Source organism: Catharus ustulatus, chromosome 3 (assembly GCF_009819885.2).
Source record: "Catharus ustulatus isolate bCatUst1 chromosome 3, bCatUst1.pri.v2, whole genome shotgun sequence".
Lineage (NCBI taxonomy): Eukaryota > Metazoa > Chordata > Aves > Passeriformes > Turdidae > Catharus > Catharus ustulatus.
Window position 1 is genome coordinate 116433721 of NC_046223.1, and position 26121 is coordinate 116459841.

General features: G+C 42.4%; 1 protein-coding gene across 1 annotated transcript in view; it reads right to left on the minus strand.

Annotated features, from left to right (window-relative positions):
- The window catches only part of PKHD1 (PKHD1 ciliary IPT domain containing fibrocystin/polyductin), a 236715-nt gene that overhangs the window by 136750 nt on the left and 73844 nt on the right, over positions 1-26121 (minus strand). Inside the window, exons 36-37 of the mRNA XM_042779098.1 lie at positions 23206-23356; positions 11956-12168 (exon numbers count right to left, since the gene is read on the minus strand). Coding sequence (XP_042635032.1) covers positions 11956-12168; positions 23206-23356 — 364 coding nt within the window. The remainder of the gene's footprint in view (positions 1-11955; positions 12169-23205; positions 23357-26121) is intronic.

A 26121-nucleotide genomic window follows, 5' to 3' on the forward strand; every position in this document is an offset into this window, starting at 1 on the left:
TCCCTGGTTACACTAAAGGAAAGTAATAATAGCAGAAATCACTGAGTGTAGAGGTTGCATCCAATAAATCATTTTCAAATTATTTTAAGCAGACTTCTCTGCCCACATCCTGTTTCACTTTTTTTGTTCCTTATACTCCAGTGTCTTCATTACTTATATTCTAATGTCCCAACTCATTCCTTAATGAAGATGGAAATAAGAAGTAGCACCTTCAAGACAATAAATTTACAACAGAATCACAAAAGAATCAAATATTTATACTCTTTTATCTTGAAGTATACATGAGCACCTGCTCTGTGTGTCAATGATGGGCAGTGACCCAGCACTGAACAGAGACCAGAGAGGGGCTGGAGTCTCCTCACTGGGATATTCCAGAATGATCTGGGCACAGCCCTGTGCCCTGAGCTCTGGGATGGCCCTGCTGGAGCTGGGAGGTTGGATCAGATGATTCCAATGGTCCCATCCAACCTGACCCATCCTGAGATTCTGTGAAACCAGTGCAGGAGCTGAAATGCAGTGGGACACATAGGACACTGCAGGAGCCAATGGAACCAGACTGGAATGACTCTGTAGCAGCCCCAGAACACGTGGACCCTGCATCCTGAGCACATCCATCCTTCACCCCACAGTTCTGCCTCTATTGGGCCACACTGATTTCTGATGCAGACATAGCCAAAACCCACCTTCCGTTCAGACATCAAAGACCTCATCCTCAATACAGCTCAAAAAACCCCTCTTAGTATCATCCTCTGTGCATTCTTTCACCAGCAGCACTCTCTTCATCTTTATTCCTGTACCTTCTTCTACTGAGTGATTCTCCTGAATTTTCAGGACTTGCAGAAAAGCCAACGACTGGCAGCAGCCATCTGCACGTGGAGCATGGCACCAATTCTCCCCAGCTCTGGACATTTTGTTTATGGAGTTGATTTGTGTGCCTGTGTTGATGTGTGCTCTCGTGCATCTGTGTCCAGACACACAACTGACCCCTGTGGAGTTCATCTGTCACACAACACTCTACAGCAGCTCTGCTGGGCAGCAACTCCTGCCACTGAGGAGTGGGAAACTCACTCTGCATTCAAAGCATGCTCCAGTGGAAAAGGCTTTTTTCAGGCTTTTTTCCTTTCACTTTCAAGCTCTGACTCAAAAAAAAAATTATATAAAATATTCTCAATTGTTTGGGTTATTTTCTTCTAAAAGAATATTCAAGACATCCAAGGATTCCCCCATTTCCTTTATTTCCTTTTTCTTGTTTTTACCTCTTACTGTGCTTAGCTACCTGTCTCCCATTCCACAGTTTATAGTGGAACCTTTTTCCTGATGATCTAGGTGGGGTGGGATATCTCAAAATCCGTTTCCCAATAAGTTCAGTATATTTTACTTAGGGAAAGCCAAACAAGTCCAGCAGATTCCACTTTCATAGAGTCATAAAATCATTAAGATTAAAAAAGACTTGTGAGGCCATCAAGTCCAACCATTATCTCAGTTCTTCCATGTCTACCACCAAGCATCACATTTATCCATTTACCACCAAGCATCACATTTATCCATTTCCTTGCTTCCCATTTATATTGCCACATTCAACACCTTCAGGTCAGAATCTCCTCTACTTCCAGCAGCACACAAGTGACACACAAGGTATTGTCAGTGACAGCTTTCAATGAGGGACCACAATTGCTCTAAATATAATATATTCCCCTTGAAAACAAACTCTGTTTGGGATAAAATATGCAAAGTTCATAAAATAACCTTTAATGCCTGGGTTTGGGCTGTGCAACAGGTAAATAAATTACCTGTTTGAGAGGAAAATGTTTAAAAGACCAACAGCTGTGGTATATTTAAATTATTTCTTCTCCTGCAAGCAGAAACACTCCAAATGCTGAAAAATACATGAATCTGTATAACTCCTTAATTATTGAACTCATTTTTAATAATTAAGTAAGCATGAGTTGGGGAAAAAAAAATCTTGAGATCTAAAGCAGAAGTGACTCCATGTTAAAGGTACAGGACAGAGCCCTCAGACACAAAAAGGTGTTGCAGGCATAGAAGAATTGCACACTTTACTAAATGACTTAACACCCTAAAATATGGAGCAGAGCAGAATGGTGCAGCCTAGAAAAGCAAGGGACTTGAAAATTAATTCCAAATGAATTAATCACAAATGTTAAGATTGGGAACATCTTGGCATCAGGACTCTGGTTATGCCTCCTGTTAGAGGTAAAATTATTAAGAATGAGTTACAATGAATTATTACAATGCCACTACTGAGAAAAAAAAGGTATTAATTTAATTTCTTATGGCCTCTAACACAAAGCTTTTCATAAATCTGTGGGGAATATGTCACCTATATCTGGTTTCACACAGACCTAGGTAGTGATAGGACACCAAGAGCTACAGATTGGACTAGAAGAAATGGCTTTAAAGTATGAGAGGAGAGATTTAGATTGGATATTAGGAAGAAATTCTCAAGTCAGAGGGTGGGGAGATCCTGCACAGGTTGCCCAGAGAAGCTGCCCCATCTCTGGAAGTGTCCAAGGCCAGGCTGGGCAGGGCTTGGAGCAACCTGGGAGAGTGGAAGGTGTCACCTGAGTCACCTCCAGCTCTGTGCCAGGACACCATGAGGTGCTGATATCTTGGTTACTTTTTATTATCAATCCCCCTCCCTCCAGGGAACAACTTTCCAGAAAACAACTCTCATTTTAATTAAATTCCAGCCTGTCTTCAGTCTTCAACAGTCACAGCCTGCCCACTTCTATTCCTCTTGAGAGGAACTTCTGCCTTCCATACATTTCCATTTGGTTACATGAATTCCACCTTAAATCTATGGGGGTGTTGGTACAAACTGGAATCTTTTAATCCGTTTTAAGAGAACTGGTTCCAGTCCTAAGCCTGTCTGTTGGCATTTCTCCCAAAAGTTGTTTAAATTTTTTTTTAAAAAACTTCCCCTTTTTGTGGTGGGGCAGCAGGGCTTGAACCCTTCTCCTCTGGCACCCAGGACTCTGCTGCATCTCATCTTCACTCCTATTCACCACAAATTAATTAACTCACTTGTGAACACAGAGTTGTTCTAGAAAGCTCTTCTACACCTTCTGACTGTTTATTGGTGTTTAAAGTTGAGGTAATGAGATCCTTTATTCTACAAAAGGAATTTATGAGAACTCAGACACAAAATCTACTTACTGGGAATGTACAAATTACACTGCAGATAATCTGTCAATCTGTTGTAGTTATACTGCAAATCTTTAGTGTAAATGGGAATAGGAGCTTTCAATTTCCAGGAATAAAGTGAAAAGGAAGCGGTTTTCCTACCCCCACCAAAAAAACAAACAATCAAACAAACAAATTTTAAAAAATTAAAATAAATAAATAAATTAAAAAAAAAAAAGCAAAAAAAATTCAGGAGAATTTAATAATATAATTCAACTGTTTTACAACTAGATTACAACTGTTTGGGGTTTTTTTTTGTTTCTATTTTCCTTTTTTTGTTGGCTTGTTTGTTTTTTTAAAGAATATAAAAAACTACCCACTCATGGCAGGGAGTTGAAACTAGACCTTTAAGGTCACTTCCAGCCCAAACCAACTCTATGATTGTCTCTGGTAATAAAATACAACAGACTTTCCCACAGCATTTCAGGTGGGACTATTTTAGGAATATAGTTTCCTTTCAGTTGTCATAAGCCTTTATTATTATTCCCTTTTCCTGACCCAAACTGCACTTTCCAATCAAACTTAGCTTGGCCATACCAAAATTTTCAAATGTTAAAGTGCTAACTGGCAGTGCAGCCATTGGAAACTGGTGCTTCAGGAAAAAGATGAGTTTTTAAAAATATATTTTTAGATCCATGACAAAGACATTTTGCTGCAGTTGCTTCAGTTAATAAAACAAACCATAAAAATGATAATGGATAAAATTCCTTAAGTTGAAAGGAATAGAAAATCTTTTTCAGAAAGCCTCTTTAGTCAGGACAGGACACAAATGTGCTGCTACAGCTTTCTATGGCCAAATGGAACTTCAAGTGACAGATCCTTAATTAAGGAGTAGAAAAAAATATTTTATGAACCTGGATTTTATAATTTATTTTTTTTTTAAATGTCACAGGTCTTGCAGTGACTAGTCCAGTCACTGGCCATAAAGGGTAGGGAATAAAAAAAGAAGAATGAAAGTTGCTTTCCTATCTTTTCAAATATGTTAAAAAACATTTGCTTGAACTGTGAGCTGCCAACACTCTGGATTTGAACATTTCCAGCTATATTTTCATTCTGTTAATTCCAATCCTAGGTATATTCTTCAAGCATTTGCATGGTTTTAGCTTATTTTGCAACGAGAGGAGTTTGTCAGGGTTTGTTTTGGGGGTTTGGGGGAGTTTTTTGTTTGGTTTTGCTGCTTTTCCACCCCATGTAGTCCTGCAGGACTCACTGCTGTGTGTGGCAGCTCCTGGGGAGATGCAGAGCAGCTTTCCTGCCACAGCCACTGCACTGAGCTTTTCATTCCCTCCCCGAGGGGAAATCAAAGTCCTTTCTGATTTATAACTGCTCCTTATAACCCTTAGGACAGCCAAGAGTTTATCAGCTCTGTGACAAGAAGCTGCAGCAGGAGCACACTGGGTATTTCAGGTGGGCTCAAATCATAGTTTGGAATCAGAGAATGGTTTGGGTTGGAGGGGACCTTTAAAGGTCACCTTGGACAAGAGGACAAACTGAACAACTTTTATTTTCTCCACTGGGAAATATCCTTGAAAGTGACCTAGTCCTGCTGAATGTTTCCTATTCGGTTTTCACTTAAAGCATTTCCACCTGAATATCTTTCAACAGCACCCTGGAGAAAGCAAGGATGATCATGTCCTTGTCCTGGAAGTGTTCAAGGTGAGGCTGGATGGAGGTTGGAGCAACCTGGTCTAGTGGAAAATGTCCCTGCCATGGCAGGGGTTGGAATGAAATGAGTTTAAGGACCCTTCCAACACAAACCTTTCCATGATCCTAGGTTCTTACTGAGGATGGGAAGGGTTTTGTTGTTAAAACAGATCTATAGAAACTCTCATTTTTGCCCTTTTCTGACAATATGCATCACAGAAAATGCAGCTTCCCTGCACAAATTTCCAAGCATTCCCTTTAAACAGAAATCCTCCAGTCACTTTGCTAAGGGGAAAAATATTCCTGTAATGCCATGGCACAAACCAAAATCCATGTTCCACACCTAGAACGAGCTCACAGCCAAAGATGCCATGGAGGAAAAAGTCTCTGGACAGACCCCAGGAACAAAGAGCTCCAGCTGTGGCAGCCCAGGGTCAGTGCATCCTGCTGTGGAATGAGACAGGGAGTTCTCCCTGCAGGATGTGGGGCACCACAACCATGGCCAGGCTAAGATCAGGTTCCTGCATCCCCCAAAATGTGATGGAAGAGAACTTGGCAAGGAAAAGTGAGGGTGAGCCCAAAGGGAGGGTCCCTGCCTGGCTCAGCCTGCAGCTCTGTGGGAAGCCAGGGCTGGCTCCAGGCCTCTCAATTTGCCAAACTTCACAGAATCACAGAATCATTCAGACTGGAAAACACCTCCAAGGCTGAGTCCAACCTGTGACCAATCCCTGCCTTGTCAACTAAACAGGAGCACTGGGTGCCACGTCCACTTGATGCTTGAACACCTCCATCACCTCCATGGGAAGCCCAAACTTTCTCCTATTAGGGTGGAAATTAGCCTTGAACTTCCTGCTGGGTGTTCTCCTCCTTCAGCCAATAACCTGGGTTTTGTTGGTATTTTGATGTTATATTTGAAAATTTGAAGGAAGAAATTATTTAATACATAATATGCCTCCACATTTGTAACAAACCACAGACCTGCACCCTGTCAGGAATCACAAATTAATATGTTAGCTGTGGTATATTTATATATTCTATTCTATCCTAGTTTGTTCTATTCTATTCTATTCTATTCTATTCTATTCTATTCTATTCTATTCTATTCTATTCTATTCTATTCTATTCTATTCTATTCCATTCCATTCCATTCCATTCCATTCTATTCCATTCCATTCCACAGTGTATATTGTATTATATTAATATCTTTACTACCTATATTACATTTATCTTTATTATATAATATATATTAATATCCATCCTCTGTCCTCTTCCCATCATGTTTTTCTCATTAAGATTAAACACACAAATCAATTGATTTAAGCTTAAATCAAAGATAATAGATGCATTTCTGCTAGAAAGAAGGGCAAACTGTGAAAGACACAGCAGTTTGCCCTGAACCTAACTCTTTTTTTTTTTTTTTTTTTTTTCCCATCTGCTAGGTCTTTAAAATCTAATGGTCATCTTATATTTGTGAATAAGAAAGTGAAGGCACAAGTCATTGTACATTAGTTACTCCATGGGAAGTGCCTAAGTGCAGTTTCTTACCCCTGGTGAACACGGGGGGATTCAAGGCAGCTCAGCCTTCTGTTCCAGAGCCATCTGCTTTAATGCATCATGTTAAAGTCAAGGTCTTGGAAAGGAAAAACTCTGTCACAGCAGGCAAAAAGACTCCTGCAGCCCCCACTCAGAATAGCTGGCACCTAAGGAAAACCAACCTATGGGAGCAGGCTCAGGAAATCAGGAGGTTCAGGTAGTGAAAAATAACATTTACTGAATAGATGTATTTCAGCAGACTAATAAAAAATATCTTTTCTCTAACAGATCTCTGCACCCTATCTTGAATCCCCCTGTTCCAGCTTTTTTTTTTTCCTCCTATTTTTTTCCCCTGGGAAGTTTTTTCTTTTTAATATGTGAGTAAAGCAGAACAAATTCTCTCATGTTGTCTATGATCTCTTAATCTCAAACTCAGCACAGATACATAACACTGCCTAATGGAGGCAAAGCAAGAGGCATTTGATTAAATGTTTGATCTCTGGAGGAATGCACAGGCTTTGTAGAGCACAGTGCACAGCTCACAAATATTTTTGTGTTTTATTATTGATTAAAAGCAATTAAAATTAATAATTGGTTCAACTGATAAAAAATACTTGGTTTTTTTCCCCAAGTTAACCCTGAAAAAGTATCAGATTGATTTGGCTGCAGAGAAATCTGGGATAGAAGTCATGCAGATTTTGCTCTAAAATGTAATTTTCTCCATTGCAAATGCAGTGACATTCTTTGCAGCAGGACTGGCCATGATTTTAGAGCACTGAAGTGACTGCTGACACCTCAGTTTTAATTATCCTGATTATAAATAGGTAAGTTATTAAACCAAAACCCTCAGGATATTGTTTTTCCTTTACCACACAGCTTTAGACAAGGTGAATGCAGCACGTTTTTAATCTGAAGTGTAACATCGTTCATCTAACTGAGGGGATACAAATTATTAGTCAAAATTCAGGGAATTTACAGGACCACAGAATCACTAGAAGTTTTGTGAGACCTTAAAGATCATCCAGTTCCAGCCCCCTGCCATGGCAGGGACACCTTGCACTAGAATGGGTTGCTCACAGCTCAGATTCTTTCCCACCAGAGTGTTGACACGAAATTTTAGATTAATGCCTGACAAAGCTGCTGGTCTCTTTGGAAAGAGTCACAGTCTGTTTTGAGGGGACACAATGGAATGATGAGATCACCTACACAGGACTGCTGAAAATGGAAAAGACATTTGAGATTTTTCAATGTGGCAATATCTCTGCTCTGAGCCAGGCTGGGAGAGCTGGGGGTGTTCATTGGAGAAGAGAAGGATCCAGGGAGAGCTCAGAGCCCCTTGCAGAGCCTAAAGGGGCTCCAGGAGAGCTGCAGAGGGGCTGGGGACAAGGCATGGAGGGACAGGACAAGGATAAATGGTCTTAAGCTGAAGGAGGGTGGGTTTAGATGGGATATTGGGAAGGAATTGTTCCCTGGCACAGGGTGCCCAGAGAAGCTGTGGCTGCCCCTGGATCCCTGGAAGTGTCCAAGGCCAGGCTGGATGGGGCTTGGAACAACCTGTGACAGTGGAATCTGTCCCTGCCATGGCAGGGGGTGGAACTGGATGAGCTTTGAGGTCTCTTCTAACCCAAACCATTCTGGGATCTCATGACAGGAGTGTCAGGAACCCAAGATCACCTGTCACAAGGGCAGGCTGGGTGTTCTTTGTTTTGATGCAGCTTCTCTGCCCAGTTCTTGCCCCACTCAGCATCCACTGGTGCCTCCAGTTTCCCTGGCAAGGACAAAGGCACAAGAACAGCCAAGGCCACCACGCTGAACTCCTCTCCTGAAGCTTGTCAGGAGAGTTTCTCAGGGAACAGAGGGCGAACGGAGCTGGAGACAGTGATAAATTTCCCTTCTGAACAATCAATAAAACTCTCCCAGCCCCGCTCAGGCCCCTCCTGCGGATGCAAGGGCCATAATTACGCTGTCAGAACGCAGAGCTGCCCTGGCTGGCTCGGAGCCCCTCTCACAGTGACGGCAGATTGGCAGGCACTTTATGGGTGGCACGCTCTGACTGGCAGGGGAGTTGGCTAAAGCCAAAGGCAACAGTGAAATTTCCCAGTCTGCTACAACCACCAGAGCACAGCACTGCCACTCATGGGGGGATTGTGGGAAACCCTGAGTCATATTAACATATCAAAGTGAGGAGCTGACAGCGCTTACTGAACAATCTGAACTCCACCAGAGCATCCCCCACCATCCCCATGCCTGAAAGAGAAAAGGAATTAAAGTGCTCTCGGTTCTGTCTTTGCCAAGACAGCCAAGAATTTGGAAAGCTGCTTATTTAATGATTCTGATCTGAGATAACATACATATTTGTGTGTATAAATGTATCTCACAAATGTACTTTGCAGAGCATGTCAGCCTCTTTCACACATGTATGTATGAAAGGGGCTGTCACACTCCACAATTTGCTCTGTACCACAGACCAGACTGATGCTAAATTGAAGACAGAACAGCAGATTTTTTTTTTCCTGTCTGAGCAATATGAACCCATTAAAAACCCCACTACTTTCTGTCATGTTTTCTAGCAGCCTTCTACTGCTTCGATGTTAAATTGCAGATTACATGGTTTGAATGGACAATAATTGCAGCCATGCACTGGGGTTGTGTGCTGTGCAGAGCTTAAAAGTGACTTGATAGCTGCTCTGGATCTGTTGAATAAGAAATTGATATGACTTCTTGAATAAGAATTGGTTTGGAATAATAATGATAGAGTAAGAGTTGGAGTTGTTCAGCCTGAAAAAGAGAATGATCCAGGGAGACCTCAGAGCCCCTTCCAGTGCCTAAAAGTGCTCCAGGAGAGCTGGAGAGGGACTTTAAACAAGGGCCTGGAGGGACAGGAGCAGGGAAATGGTTTCAAGCTGACAGAGGGCAGGGTCAGATGGGATATTGGGAAGAATGTCTTCCCTGTGAGGGTGGGGAAGCCCTGGCACAGGCTGCCCAGAGAAGCTGGAGCTGCCCCATCCCTGAAATGTTCAAGGACAGTTTGGATGGGACCCTGAGCAACCTGGGATAGAGGAAGGGAGCCCTGCCCACGGAATGGGGTGGAGTAGATGGTCTTTAACATCCCTTCCCACACAAGCCTCTCAATAATTCAATGATTTATAAAGAATTGAAACCAATTTTTTTTCCACTAAGGGTCAAGCCACTTTTGACTCTGTGTATCTCCATCCAGGTAATACTTGGATTGCAGACCTCATCCTCTTGTTTTCCTAGGGGGAATGAAGACTCTCTGAGTAAAATGGATAAATTATCATTGAGAAAAGACTCAAAGGTACTGATGTGGGTGCCTGGGTTTACCTCCCTCCATCACATTGTGAAGGTAAGACTGCAAAATGCACTCTGCCCTGTTTGTCTTCAATTTTGTGGGTGATGGAGTCACCAAGGCAGAGTTGATACAGGCTTGGAATGGAAAGCAGAAGCTGCACAGGAGGCACAGCTGCCAGGAGTTGCTACTAGCTTTTCCTACATTGCCAGGAAAAAAAAAAAAACCATGGAAAAGTGAAGACTCATCCTGTACAGTGCTGACAATCTAAGGACAAAATCCTGGCTTACAGGGATCAAACCAAGAATAGAAGGACACTTCAAAGTGGCAGAAGACACAGAAAGTGAAGCAGCAAAAGCTGTTAGGAGGAAAATTCAAATCTCAATACTTTCTTTAAAATAAAAATAAAATAATTTTTTTAAAAAGGATGATTAACCAAATTAATCCCCTGGAAAAAGCCTCTAAGGCAAAAGCTGTTTTTTGTCTCCCTTGACATCCCCAAAGACCAAGCCTTTCTGGAAGGCAAGCTTTAATCTAAAGGGAATTACTGAGCTCAGGGCTGGGATAGCTGTGTGAAACTCAATGGCCAGTAACAGAGAGTCAATTCAGCCAAGATGCTTTAATAGCCCTCCTTCACAGAGATCCTCCAGGAAATGGGGTAGAAACGCTCTGCAAAGCCACCTCACTGAAACTACTGGAGCCTTTTACAGGCAGTAAATAATTGAGCCTTGCTGTGTCTCAATGAAGGGGTCAAGAGCACATTTCTGTGCTCAGACAGAAACTGCTGGCCTGGGTCAGGAATGGTGAGGCCAGCAGGAGCAGGGAGGTCATTCTTCCCCTGGACTCAGCACAGGTGAGGCCACACCTCAGGTGCTGTGTCCAGTTCTGTCCTTTCAGTTTAGGGAGGACCTTGAGATGCTTGAGCACATCCAGATGAGGCAACGAGGCTGGGGAGGGGCTGGGAACACAAACCCTGTGAGGAATGGCTGAGGGAGCTGGGGTTGTTCAGCCTGGAGAAAAGGAGACTCAGGGTGACCTCATCACTCTCCACAACTCCCAGAAAGGTGGCTGTGCTCAGAGGGGATTGGTCTCTGTCAGGCAGCACTGACAGAATGAGAGGACACAGCCTCAAGCTGTGCCAGGGGAGATACAGGTTGGATATTAGGAAAAAGTTTTTCTGGAAGGAATGATAAAGTACTGGAATGGTCTGCCCAGGGAGGTGGTGGAGTCACCATCCCTGGATGTGTTTAAAAAAAGACTGAATGTGGCACTTGGTGCCATGGTTTAGTTGAGATGTTAGGGCATGGGTTGGACGTGATGACCTTGAAGGTCTCTTCCAACCTTCAATTCTGTGAATTCTGTGAATTTCCTCCTGTAGGGCACAGGGTGGAAGTCCAAGCCCTGTTGGAGGGTGTGAATGCCCACCAACAGGAGGAAGGGAGAGGACACATTCAGATGTTTTTTCTTTTTTTTTTCTTCTCCTCCTCTATGGGACTTAGAGCTTTTTAAAATAGCTCAGTAGAGAAGAACTTGAGAAATGTGCATTGCACCAAAATTCTGAATTGTGCTGAGTTTGGACTTCAATTCCATGTCCAAAGTCCTGCACCAAGTAATGCCCATTTTATACCCACATTTCATAGTCTTCAAGAAAGGCTCCATATCTAAATTCCCACATTATAAGAATGGTATGGATTTGTTGGAATGGATCCAGAGGAGGCCATGAAGACTCTCCAAGGGCTGGAGCCCCTCTGCTCTGAGCCAGGCTGGGAGAGCTGGGGGTGTTCACCTGGAGAAGGATCCAGGGAGAGCTCAGAGCCCCTTGCAGAGCCTAAAGGGGCTCCAGGAGAGCTGGAGAGGGACTGGGGACAAGGCATGGAGGGACAGGACACAGGGAATGGCTTCCACTGCCACAGGGCAGGGATGGATGGGATATTGGGGAGGGGTGGTGAGGCCTTGGCACAGGGTGCCCAGAGAAGCTGTGGCTGCCCCTGGATCCCTGGAAGTGTCCAAGGCCAGGCTGGATGGGGCTTGGAGCAACCTGGGACAGTGGAAGGTGTCCCTGCCATGGAATGGGGTTTGGAACTGGATGAGTTTTAAGGTCTCTTCCAACCCAAACCATTTCATGACTCTATGAGAATCATGACCAAAAATTTTGTCAATTTATTTTTCTTCTAAAAATGTATTGGGTTTTTGTTTGTTTGTTTCCTTCTTTTGTTTTCTGTTATTCATTTGTCCTTTGCTTTTGTCAAGAAAAGCAATGTACTCACCATGAATGGAAAGGGTTCCATTCCTCACTGCCAGGAATTTGACTCCATATGGAAATAATGGTGGAGAATGGAGGCTCCCATAGAGATAGATGTGTGCTTTGTGCTGGAAAGGGGCCTCAGGGGATCCCACCTGGAGCTCTCCTCCATCAGACACCAGGATGTAATGAGCGTGCAGTTCCACAGGTCCTGGTCCAGTAAACAGGAGTTTGCCACCTGAACACAAGAGAGGAAAAAACAATCATATATTCAGTCAGTCATTCTCTCACAGTCAAAGGAACTGTAAGAGGTAGGTAAACAAAGGGGTTTGCAATAAAATTACAAAATTAGGGCTAAAATATTATTGGATTTTGTGGATTTTCCACCTCACTCTTTATTTCTCCTTATGGATTTATCAACATTTTTCAGACCTGATTAATCCAGTCCATTTTTTGATTCTACAACAGCCTGCATTTCTAGACTTGAGCAAGGCCAGTCAGCCTGGGCAGACTCTCCAACCACAGCTGAAGGAAGCTGTGTTTGGAAAAACCCAATTTTAACAAAGTCACTTAATGCTGAAAAGGGATATTCCTACTTAATTTGTATTATGTTACTTTTTTAGATTACAAACTACTTGTGACTGGGAGAGGGGAGAGAAAAACTATTCTGGAACATGAGAACTGGCAACTTGTTTAGATCAGTGGTTGATTTAATCCTGCAAACTCTTCCAGCTGCTGTTCAAAACCAGATGCTCCAAGTACAGTGTGAGACATGTCTCCCTCTTAGCTAGCTGTGAGTTGATCTCCCCATCCCATAAAAACCTCATTTTAATCCCTAATTAGGGGTTAGCTTCACCCCAAAGCATAAGGTTTCAATTCCTTGCCAACATTTTCCTCCTACTGACTATTAGTGTAACTGGATAAAATTTGCCAGTAATAAAGAACTGGTTTTTGAAATTTTTGTGATATTTGGTCTCAATGACTTCTTGAAGCAATGAATTCTGTGGGTTAAATGCATAGTGCATGAAAAACCATTTCCATCCCTTTTTTTCTTTTTTTTTTTTTTTTTTTTTTTGACTCAAGCTCTTCAGTTCTGTCAAATGCCTCCCTTGTTCCATATTTCCCAGGAGAGAGCAGGGAAATTCCCAGAGTCTGGAACCTTCACACCTCTTACAAAGGCTCTACCACTTCCTTTGTGAGCTCATCCCATGGCCAGTTTGCTATGGTGGAAGCAGTTTTTAATGGTGATCTCTGCCCACAATATTTATATTAAAAGGAAAAAAAGAAAAAGAAGGTAGAAGTTCTAATATAAAAGAACAGATTATGTACTATCTTGATCATTGCTCATATTCTGCTTATCATGATTTCCTTTTTTATTCTCACATGGAGGGGGCTTTCCTTGTTTCATTGAGTTCTTGAGCTTATAACAAAGTCTTATAACTTAGTCCTCATTTCTTAGGCTTAAAAAGCAGTATTTGAATAGGGACTACCCATTAAATATTTTCTTTCCAGATTTCTTTGCTTTCCAGAATTTTTTACATAATTTTTTACAGAATATGCTTAATCAAAGAGATAAATCTCACATTTTCTTGCCTATAACCACTGGGAAGCACAGGTTTGCTCTCACAAACACCAACTCTCCCTTGTGTAAATTGTCTCTTTCCCTAGACATACTTTTCTACATACAAATGCATTAGTGTTGAGATTTCACACAGAGTTTTTGCAAATTATACTGTGTGGATTGTGATTTCCAGAATCAGAACAAATTTCAGCTTGTTTTATGTAAAACCACCCAAGATATGTGACACCAGCAGAAGTTTTAAAGCTCTGGAATGAGACTGGACCTGCTGATTTTAAGAATGTGCATTCTGAAAGAATATTTAATGTTTTCATTCTATTAGCATTATTTGGCAATAAATGAACTGCTGGTCCATCTTCCCCTTGTGATATAATTTACCATCCTGTTCCTGTTCCATACTGAGAAGAGAAATATTTATTAAATACTTTTGCCTTATAGCAGCAGTGTTAATAATTTTATCACCACAATCTATAAATGGAACTGTAAATCACTGTGATTTATTTCACTCCTAACATAAAAAAAGACATCTTCCCTAAGGTCTTTATTGACTTCCTATGCTCTGTTCTCAGTGAAATACAGTCATTTCTGTTTTCACTTCTCTTCATACAATTTTTAATGAGTATTTTAATTGCTGCCATGCTGTACCACTGAACCAGGAGGGCTGGTAGACAGTTGTCCTATCCTTTGATTGCAAAATCACAATTCTGTCTCAAGATTTCCCAAGTTTCAGTCACATATTGCCCATTTAGAATTTTCAAGCTGTTGATCAAAGATTTTCTGTACTTTCTGTGGATTTCTGAGTGTCTGAGAAGCTTGGGAACTGCTGACTGCTCTGGGTGGAAGAACAAGGAATAGTCCCACCACATCCCAGGAGCAGCAGGAATTCCAGCAGGAGCTGTGCACACCTGGCCTGCAAGTTTGACCCTTCCAGAGAGAAATCAGAGTCACTGAGGTTGAAAAGACCTCTGAGATCACAGAATCCAACCTTTAACTCAGCACTGCCAGGTCCACCACTGAACCAGCTCTCCAAGCAGCAGGTCCATGCATTTTGTGAACACTTCCAGGGATGCTGAGCCAAGTTTGTTGAGAAGTTTGTTACAATGCCTGACCTCCCTTTCAGGAAATAAATTCTTCCTACCATCCAATTTAAACCCCCTGCTGGTGCAACTTGAACAGTAGAAGCCCTTATTTTAGGGAGGAATTCTTCCCTGTGAGAGTGGTGAGGAATTAGAACAGGTTGCCCAGAGAAGCTGTGGCTGCCTCAATCCCTGGAACTGTTCAAGGCCAGCTTGGATGGGGCTTGGATTAATTTAAGGTGTCCTGTCCACAGCAGGGGAGTTGGAACAGGATGGTTTTTAAGGTCCCTTCCAACCAAACCATTCTAGGATTGTGGGATTTGCTGTATAGGACTCTTTAGCTTTCCCTTAGAAGCAGCAGTCAGACACAAAATTTAACCCTGGAAAAGATCAGCTACACTCATGGTCGCTCCACAGTGCTGCTGTCCCCTGGATCTTTGCAAACCTTCTGAAAACCTCCCAGGAAAAATCCCAGGACAAAGTAAAAAGTATCCTCAACTGCTGAGGATAAAAGCAGAGCAGCACCTCAGAACAGAAAAGAAAACATTAGGACTCATTTAACCATTTATCAAGTCTATGTGTAAAACAAACTCTGGCCAAACTTACAAATTCTTCTGTCCAAAAATTGCATATTATGCTTCTACACCTCTGTGGTTTTTGTTGGGCCAGAATAAATATACAGCTGCTGCTTTACAAGGTTGTCCTCTCCTTTTTTAAAAAAAGAAAATAAAAGTTGTACTTCCTTCTTTTATTGCACTTGACCCTTTCTCTGAGAGCAGAAAGAAGGAATATTGCTCAGCAGAGCCTTTGGCTGTGACCCTCAAATTGTTTGTTATGGCTGCTCAGGAAAGCAAAGTCCTACACATGACCTTGAGGGTGATTTTGTGAAAATCAATCAACCACTGTTATGATGGCCTCCCCACCAAGCAAAATAAACACAATTAAGCCCATAATCACTTCTGTACAGTAATGTGCAAATTCAATGGGTCTCTTTAGGTGGGGTGAGGGAGAGAGGGGAGAAATATGTTGAGGCTATTTGATACTTTGTGAGAACATCAGAAGCACCATTCTTCTCAATTAACCCAGCAATTAGCCTCCACCTCTGCACGAACAGAAAAGAAATCTTTCTTTATCTGTCTTTACCAAAGGGGGGGAAAAAAGGAGGAGAAGAAAGAATAAAAACAACAAGGCAATTCCATATGTCCCACAGGAGGGAAGAAGCAGCCAGACCAAACAATAATAATTTAAAAAAAAAAAGAAATATTAAAGAAAACAAATCTAATAATGAGGTGGGAGGTTTAATCTGCTGAAAGAATAATTACAACACCCTGGTTTTGTGAAAAGAGATTTGCCTCCTGAAGTCCCTGGGAAATGGTGGAGGACATGCTCAAAAGTAAAGGATTTGGAAAAGGAATGTATTAACAATTCCCTCTGTCAGGTGTCCTGGACTGACTCATGCAATGCCCAGGTATCCCAAACATTAACTATGAAAAGAGCCTGCATTGTGCACCTCTTAAAAAAAAAAAAAAAAAAAAAAAAGTGAAGTAGAAGATAGACTGGTGTGGGGAATTGTTTCTCCTTGCCTCTGTCAAGAAGATTCACACTTGCAGACATATCAGTTTATAGCCCTCCTCAAAAACCTCATTTTAAATTAAAAAAAAAAATTCTAAAAGAGATATTCTCAGAATAAATAAAAAAATGTTAATATCTTTCATTTAGGTCATGGTATAGACTGCTTTAGAGATTTCTTGAAATTGGAGGAAAGCAAAATCCCCATTCCAGAGTATACTTTTGCATGCAGACATTTTATGTTATCACCTTTTGAGGCCACACTTTGCATTCACTGACAATATAAGATATTTTTCCTAATGAAAATTTCATTAGGGAGCTGGGATAAAAATAACATATTTCTATTTAGTTCAACTTCAGATATTCAGTCCCACTTCAAATTTGATTTAATTCTAATTCCTTATGTAAAGTTGAATACAGTTTTGAAGCCACCAAACTACAAAAAGAGTGCTGGATAATCTCAAGACATTTTCTTTAAATAATCAAGTGGTGGAAGAGCATAAACAAAATAGTCTTAGATATCCCTATTGTGTCATAACCTTCAACTAGCAGGAAACTTCCTCTGCATGGAAGAGGATTTGCAGGCTGAAATCTCATCCCCTCAGCTGGATTGCCTCTTCCCACCACAGTGCAGGGGAGATCTGCTCTGGCTGCCCCATGAGCAGGAACAGCTCAGCCCCACAGCCCTCAGCTTGCCCTTACCAGCTCCTCTCAGTGGTGTTTCACACCACAGAGGCACAGAATTCCCCAAGAGACAGGCTCAGAAGTTCTATGCCTGGCCAGCAGCAGGATGTCACTGCCAGAACTAGAATAGCTTTGCTTGATCCTGTATAACCACAAGGTTTTAGTGCTGGTAGCCCCCTTACTGCTCATTCTCCTGCTCCAAGGATGTGCCTGGTAGGGCCTCCAAGCAGGAAAAAAATAAAATACAAAACAACTAAAATCTTGCTGTTTACAGAAAGAAGAATACAAAGTTCATAATCTTTAGAACAGACAATTAATTATTTCGTGGATCTGTCACCTACACCCTGTTGACACACTCACAGGACATCCCAATGAGCCATGAAAGTTGTTTGCAGCTTGGATCATGGCTGAACAAGATGCAAAGGGGAATTTTGTTATATTGGCCCCATCCAAAAGGATGCTCAAACCAAGAGTCCAAAATTCATCCTGCACCTCCCTCAAAATGTTCCTCCATGTTCATAGCACACAGGTCCAGATCCCAGATTAGCTCTGAATTCAAATGTCGATGTATTTCCACCAGGACATCACTAAGATGTTCAAAAGTTAAGCTTGTATTCCAGCACTTTGTTGGATGGAGGCCTTAATCTGTCCCTGGGAGAGGAATCAGCAGCTGCTTCACTACTCTCAGACAGAATTCATCTCCCCAGCCTGACAAGCCTTTGTTTTTTTGGCTTGCTGTGCTCACAGCCATCTGTTCAGATGGCACGTGCTCCCTTGGAAACTGAGCAGGCTCTTCCCATAGAACTCAGGAGACAAGCAAAAGGCAATTCCAATTCAGCTTCCCAGGAGATGCTGCCAGAGATGTATCTCCTTCAAAGAAATATTTCTATTTCTTCAGCTCTTAAGGGGCCTGTGAGATACTTAGCAACACCTGGGTGGATTTGGAAGAGGAGAGCTGACTTGGTGGGGAAGAGGTGTCCAGGGTGTCTTCCAGGGAGAGCTCAGAGCCCCTTCCAGAGCCTAAAGGGGCTCCAGGAGAGCTGGAGAGGGACTGGGGACAAGGGATGGAGGGACAGGACAAGAATAAATGGTCTTAAGCTGAAGGAGGGTGGGTTTAGATGGGATATTGGGTGGAAGTTCTTCCCTATGAGGGTAGAGGCACAGGGTGCCCAGAGAAGCTGTGACTGCCCCTGGATCCCTGGAAGTGTCCAAGGCCAGGCTGGATGGGGCTTGGAGCAGCCTGGGATGGTGGAAGGTGTCCTGTCCATGGCAGGGGAAGGTATGAGATGAGATTTAGGGTCCATTCCAACTCAAAGCATTCTGTGCTTCCCTCCTTCCATGGCAGTGATTAGAGGACAGAGATGGTGCAGCCTGGGGTCTCTGCCAAAGCTGTGTTCAGTTCCTTGGCCAGGATTAGCTCCCACACATCTCCTCACAGGGAAATGTCCCACAGGTGTCTCAAGAGCTGCTGAAGTTGCGGCAAATCAATTTACAGTAATTTCACGATTATAAGCCGCACCTGATTATAAGCCGCACGTTACAATACAGAGTGTGATAAAAGGTATCTGTTCTATCACCATCTGTTGAGGGTGGGGCAGTGATCCTGATCTCCCTGGGAGATATTCTGCTAATGGGCCATCCATTGAAACCAGGCAGGGCATTGTTCTTTATCTTTTCACAGCCCATCCTTCCTCCAGCCAGTCATTTTCTGCTCATGGCCATTGAGTCCCACTGTGGCACTGATAAAATTACTGCATCCCATTGGGAGTTGCTCCAGCCAGGGGGAAGAGCCCAACATTTCTTACCAAGATAAAAACAGAGGGTTTGGGACACTAAGGGAGCCCCTTTCTCCACTGGACTCCAGAGGAAAACCGGATTTCTCCACATCCCCACTGGAGCTGTGGAGGGAAACTGCACCTTGTACAGGAGCACTGCTCCAACTGAGCCACATCTGTCACTGCAGGAGGATGCAGCCACCATGGAATGGGACTGCTGCCAACACCCTGCCTGACGGGTGTCAGGTTGTACTCTGACTGTGTCAGGGTTTGGGGTTTGTTTCTTTGTAGTGCTGTATTTCTATTTTAATTTCCCTAGTAAAGAACTGTTATTCCTAATTCCCATATCTTTGCCTGAGAGCCCCTTGTTTTCAAAATTATAATAATTTGGAGGGAGGGGGTTTCCATTCTCCATTTCAAAGAGAAGCTCCTGCCTTTCTCAGCAGACACCTGTCCTCCAAACTAAAACAGCAACTTTTCCTTCTTTGTCCATATATAAGCTGCACCTGATTATAAGCCGCACTTTGGTTTTGGACCAAAATTTTAGTCAAAATGGTGCGGCTTATAATGGTGAAATTACTGTAATTGGCAAGTGAGAGTCCTGGGAATCCAACATACATCCACATGAAACGGTGGCAAAGGAAACCTGCAGTCCACACCCAAACTTGAACGAGGGCTTGCAGCTGGGGCAGGATCTGAAAAGACCCACACCTTAAACTGCTCCAGATTCAGGGCCTGAAAACCCTTCCTCCAGCAATGTCCACATCTGTGAGTTGCACTCCATTGGATAACACTAAATCCCTGCAGAAAAATACACTGAAAAATAAAGAGCGGATGTCTTTCACAGTTTTTCATGAAAACAGAGAGGATTCTAAAGCTCTGAGACTAATTATTGAAGGCTCACCGTAACAATGTAGGAAAATATCACACAGTGACAGAGAAATAGAGCAGACTTTTCTTCCTTTTAAATCTCAATTAAAAAATACATTGGATGAAATTTCCCATTAGCTGGTACTATTTGTACATCCCATGTTCTTTCTTTAATTAAAAAACATGCTTATTGCAATACTGCCAGAATCGCTTTTACGGTATTTTAATTGTAATGTCTCTGCCTGATTAAAAAAAGAAAATATGAACTGGAAACTGCCTGCAAAAAAAAAAAAAAAAAAAAAAAAAAAGGTATCACAATCCATATCCCACATGGATTGATCAAAATGGCACAGAAAACACCATGACAGGAACAGGTTCCAACTGTGCCTACTGACAAGGGATTTTAAAATGAGTTTAAGGACTGGTTGATGCCACAGAGAAGAAAACACTTTTTTCCTTCTTTCAGTGAATTAAAACCCAATCTTTATCAGCAGTGACTGAAGCACAGTTTATTTGACAGCTATTGAAGTCGGTGTATCAGTGAATATTTGATGCTTGTTGCTGATAGCATCAAAGAGGAGGCAAAGACGAGCAAAATCAATATCTGTGTTTTCCCTACTCCTGGATTTACTCACAGGAACCATTCTGGCCAAAGTCTGATCAAAGAGTGGATTACAAGAAATTCAAAATATTCACAGAATCAAAGAAAAGTTGTACGTGCCACTCAGTGCTCTGGTCTAATTGACATGGTGGTGTTTGGTCAAGTCTCAGACTCCAGGATCTTGGAAATCTTTTCCAGTCTAAATGATTCTTTAAGTGAAAATGAATCTTTTCCAGCACAAGGATCAAAGCAATCTTCTCTCTTATATCTGCAAGAGTGGCTACCTCAAAATTCATCTCCAAGGAACTCCTGAAAGACTAGACAGCTTTTTATTCTTTTCTTTTTTTTTTTTTTTTTTGTTCTCCAGACCTCCCTAGACCACCATAATTTCAAAGGCAACAACACATGTCTGAGGTATCAACCCATCAAACACCAAGTTCCTCCAGTGTAAGCCCTGTGCTAAGAAAATTTCCATCTGTCCTGGGTTATCATAAATATTTCCATACTTGTGATGCCAGGATTACAACAATAACTGCAATCTGCTGAACATACAGAATTATCTGCAGTCTGTCTATCTTGTATCTCTTCCCCAATCAGTCTTGTCTGAGCCATTTCACAGCCTGACTATTAAACTTTCCACTCTCAATATTCACATGTTCATGCTCTGCTTGTTGAGGAGGAGGGAGAAACTGCTGAGCCCTTGTGGCACTGATTTTTCTAATCCCATTTTTCTATTGTTTTGACCTCCAAATCTTCTGCCCAGACATTCCCTGGGCATTCCCAGAACCACCATATGTTTGGGGCTGTATGTTAATACAACCTAAGAAGGGTCAGTTTAAAGCTGCAGGTGAAGTTGATGCCCTTGTTCCAACACTCTTTAAATAATTCCTGCAATGTTGAAATCATCACAAGGAGACAACAGAGGGGCAGTTTTCAAAATCCCCATGGTGCCTTAAAAAAAGGGGAATTTCAAGAAATGGGGCTGTAAACATGTGCTGGGTTTGTTGGATAGAGCACCAGAAAATGAGCAGTGTAGCAGCAGTGGATTCCACAGCATTACAGCATTTTTCCATCCACAAACCCTTGTATTTTCAGCTCAAGAGTGCACAGCCAGCCTGATGCTGAGTCATGAAAGCCAAAGGGAGCAGAGCTACAATTTAATCCCATTCTCCAGCTCCAGCTAAGAAAATCTCTCCAGGTAGAATAGCAATGGGATGTTTCAATCAAAGCACATATTTACACCTACCTTAGGGGTTAAGGGTTTACTGCCAGGCCCATCTTGACCTGGGGAAAGTGGTTGATTATTTGATGTGCTCAGAGTTGGGAGTTGCTGCTCTGAGGAATCAGCTGTGATTCAGACTGAGATGGGTGTCTGTAATTCCTAAGATGAACAGGTCTTTGGTGATGTGTGTTTCTATCAATACAGGAGCCTAAACAACTCCCCTGAGCTGGACAGCTTAAAAAAAAAGGGAGGTGAGGAAAGATAAATCTCAGCCTCATTTCAGAGCAGTCCTCAGCATGTCTTGATTCCAAATCTAACCCAGGCTACACACCAGAGGACCCATGCAGCTGGGAGTGGGTGCAACAGGCAACCTCACAAAACTCAGATAAACAATTCCCATGAAGGTTATTGTTTCCAAAATGTTTGGTTCCTCTGTTTGGTACATAACTCTGGAGAATATAATCACATCTAGAATATTCTAATGCTGCTTTTCTAACTGAATTGACATTATAAACCAGGTTTCTTGGAAAACAAAGAGGGATTTGAATGTCAGATGAGCCAAAGTCATAAAGATTCTACTCCAGACTTCATTAAATTCAATCAGAGCTCTGCTAGCTTCAGAAGGACTGACTCATAGATCAATGAGCCTTTGAAAGGTCCAAAATTCAGAGGGATTCTGCTCCAGTATTTTGCCCCAATTCTTCACAAAGTCAGTGCCTGAGCCCCAAAATCTTCATCCAGATTTGCAGCCAAAAGAAATCTGGTGTTCTGACCTGTCTCCTCTAGAGTGTGGCATAGTCACAATGAGGTTTAGAAGAATCTTGAATCACAGATTTGGAATTTTCAGTGGGGAAAAGAATTGTACCAAAGTGTTTTGCTTTTTTTTAATCACAAAATCCCAGTTGATTTTTAGTTTTGTTTTTAAATGGGAATGATGTCTGATGTAGCAATTCTTGAAAACCTCTGAGCCTAGACTGAGCAATTTGAATCAGTTTTGGAAATGTTCTCATGATAGGGATAAACTTGCAAACCTTTTTATCGAATTATCATTCAAATTTAAAATAAAATATAATTGTCAAATGCATGAGTTTCACCATCACCTCAAAGAAAAACTTTTAATATCATTTTAGTATAAAAGCAATTTTACCAGCAATGATCCTAGTCTTTAAACATATAAAAATTCCTGCTCTATTTTAGCAGAAGTTTAACTTTGAGCAAGCAATTTCACCAGCACAACTCATTCCCTAAATGCCAGGCATGTGTACAGCAGTTTCCACAACCAGGATCTAACTTCCAGGAGAGAATATTTCTGGCATGGAATTACAGGTCCTTTAAATTCTTATTTGACACCCACAGAGATCTGCTTGTCTCACATTTATTCTGGGTCTGTGTACAGGTATGTAAACCCAGCAAATCCAGGGTTTCCCATCATAACTGTGCTCAGTTATTTAATTACTGCCCATCAGTTTTGCTCTAGGATTCGGGGTTATTTCTTGCATTTGAGGGTTGTGACCTGCAATTCTATAACATCAGTAATTTTGTAAAGGTGTTTGTGACACATCTGTCTCAAAGACACCAAAAGAACAAATTAGATTTTTGTTATCAGCAGTGCCCTTATCAAACACTGCTCAGAACAGCAGCAATTCTGGTATATTGGGGAAAGAAAAAAGAGGGTAAAGGCCTTTTCACTTATATTACCATTATGCCTCAAACAGCATAAACAATTCATTCTGCACACAGAACATTTAAATTCTTGCCTTGTTCCCCATCACTGCCCTGAGAGCAGGCTCAGCCTGCACCACCAGGCATCCCCTCTGCTGCTGGAGCTGGGGAATGGAAGCACAGACGGAAAACCCCATCCCTGGAGGAGGAAGATCAGCCAACCCCTGCCCTGCAGACCTCGGAGTCGCAGCAGGTTGAGGATGCTCGTGGTGGTCCCCAGCAGCAGGGTCCGGCCACCTTCTATCGTGACATTGTCGCCATCTCGCGGCTGGTGGCCAGCAGGCCAGCTGGAGTCCTGGTCCCACCGGCCACACCACTGCAGGGCAAGCTGCGAACACAAAGATGCAGACAAGTTCAAATCTGCTCCTTCCCCCTTGCAAGAAGTTTGCTCAGAGAAAAGGGGAGATGCCAAAGCTGTGACTTCATGTGGCATTGTGATTCCAGAAGAACCCTACATAAAGCAAAGGAATAGATGGATATTGGCACTGGGGAGGTTCTTGAACTTCAGGAATTCCTGACACCACCTGGGGTTGCCCCTTGTCTTGTTCTGCTCCGGGGAATGAGGAGTTTGCTGCAGGTTTCCTGGTGTGTGTCTCTCTCTGCCTCCCGAGAAGCAGAACTGCACTGTTGTTTCCTGGCAATGTCATAAAAATAGCCTGGAGAGCTTAGAATTAAAACATCCTGCTGGATGGGCAGTGTTTTGTGTTAGATGGATTTTTTTGGGTTTTTTTTCCTGCTGCTCATCCTCATTTAGACAGACATTCCTCCTCTCAAATACCTTTTCAGCTTTCTCAGCTTATCCAGTGTTATTATTGCCTCTGCTTTGAGGGTGAGCCCAGCAGTTCCAAATAAAGCATTGAACTTGAAAACTGCTAATAGACTGACTCATGATGTGCAATGGTAAAATAACTCCTGAGTTTAAAGGTTCCTCCTCACCTCTAAACTTCAAGCATGCACTTTGCAGTGAGGGTTTTATAGAATCCCAGAATTGTTTGGGTTGGAAAAACCTCAGAGGTCATTTCCTTCCAGTCCCCCTGCCATGGGCAGGACACCTCCCACCAGACCAGGTTATTGAGGGCTCTGATGGTGAATTTCTTGAAGAAAATGTGAATATTTTTGCCTGGACACGTGTGCATCCAAAACATATTATTTGGTCTGATATGTGAGCCAGCAAGAACATCCTCAGCTCATCTGAGGTGGTGGGGGAGGGAAACCAGGCATGGAAATATTTGTGGTCCTCACTGGGCTAATCCAAAACAGCAGTGGAAAGAATAACCTCAACAAAAGCAAAACAGTTACTCCATTTCCAAATGGAGCACATTGAGTGCATTAAAGCTTTTGCTCGGGAGTTGCAGTTGAGGTGAATCAATAATGGGGGTGTTATGATCATTATTCTCTTTCTGTTTTCAGGTTTAGCTTTACATGCCTGATGTTTTATAGGATATCTCCCAACCTGAGCAACCTGGTCCCTGCCCATGGACCTTCAGATGAGCTTTAAGGCATTTCCAACCCAAAACACTCTGTCATTCTACAATTCTAATTATTTACACCAGGGAATGAGTGATGGCTCCCAGGCTAAATGATGCAACTGGCTGATATCCACCCTGGCTGGATGCTGGGATTTTCTACAATCCATTCTGTGGTTTCTCTACAAAGGGAATTAACTTGGTTCAGTTCAGAATGAAGCCTGGGACTGCATTAACACACAGGCAGTGAAAAATTCTTGGGAGCTAAAACTCTGGTGTCAGAGGGAGTGAACCACTTCATCATAACTGAAGTAAAATTACTGCATAGTTGCTAAGTGTAGTAGGACAAGTTTGGTTTTCATTGGTTGTAAACATATATTTATATAGTTCAGAGGTTTAGGACAAATTCCCAGCTGAAAGGATAAAGGCCTTTACCCATTATCTTTCCAGAGAGGCTCTGAATTACTCTTCATTGAAAATGCTGTGAAGCAGATTGTATAAAATACACAACAGATCCACTGAAAAACAGTTAATTAAACTTGTTTTTATCTCAGAGGAGGAGACAATTCATAAAAATAGTGTACACTGCTTATCAGGCCAACTGTAGCATAAAATTGCTAATTCCATAAATTCCAGTCTGGCACAAATGCTGCCAATGCCACCAGCACAGCAGTGGAGGAGGCAGCTGTGAAATGGTGGGATCCACAGGAACATTTGGTGCAGAGGTTTTGCTGAATGTCTTTAAGTCGCTCTGACATCACTCTGACCCTCTGAAATCATTCAGAACCTTCCAGCTCTAATGTAAGGGGTGTACCAGACCTTCCTGCTAGCACTCAGTGAGCTGTTCATAGAAGCCCTGCAAGAGTTAAGAAGAATAAATTCCTCTTCTGAACTTGACATTTATTTTTTTTCTTTTAAGATGGCAGCTAGGGATTTCTAACTAGAAAAGTTAAGCCTCACTTAAGCTTGTGTCTACCTAAAATCGGTGTTTGAGCTTCACTGGTTTCTGCTGTCACCTCTTAGAGGGCTCAGTATCTGTTCAGTTCTACCAACACCATTTGGCACAGAAATCTCAGTGTTTGTACATGACAGTGGAATCACAGATTGGGTTGGGTTGAGACTTTAAAGATCAGTTTGTTCCACCCCCTGCCATGGGCAGAGACACCTTCCACTGTCCCAGGCTGCTCCAAGCCCTGTCCAACCTGGCCTTGGACACTTCCAGGGATGGAGCAACCACAGCTTCTCTGGGCACCCTGTGCCAGAGCCTCCTCACCCTCACAGAGGGAGAAAATTAGTATAATCAAGGTCACAAAATCCGCTATTTTTCCACCCAGTCCATATCTGAAAGTTTCCAGCAAGAAAATGCCTGGCTTAGTCCACTGTCATGAGTCCCACCCGTGTGTCTTTCAAGTGATTTCTGATTTGCATTTTTTCTTCTTTATAAATAAAATTAAACAGATGAACATCAGCTAATAACACAAAAACATTACCACAGAGAGAATAAATCCAAAGAATCTGTTTTAGGAGGAGAGAAGGGGGCTTGCTCAAGGAATATACTTTAAATTACCACAGCACAGAGGAATGTACAGGGGGATTTGAGGGAAGGCAGCTCTGTAGGGATTGAGAA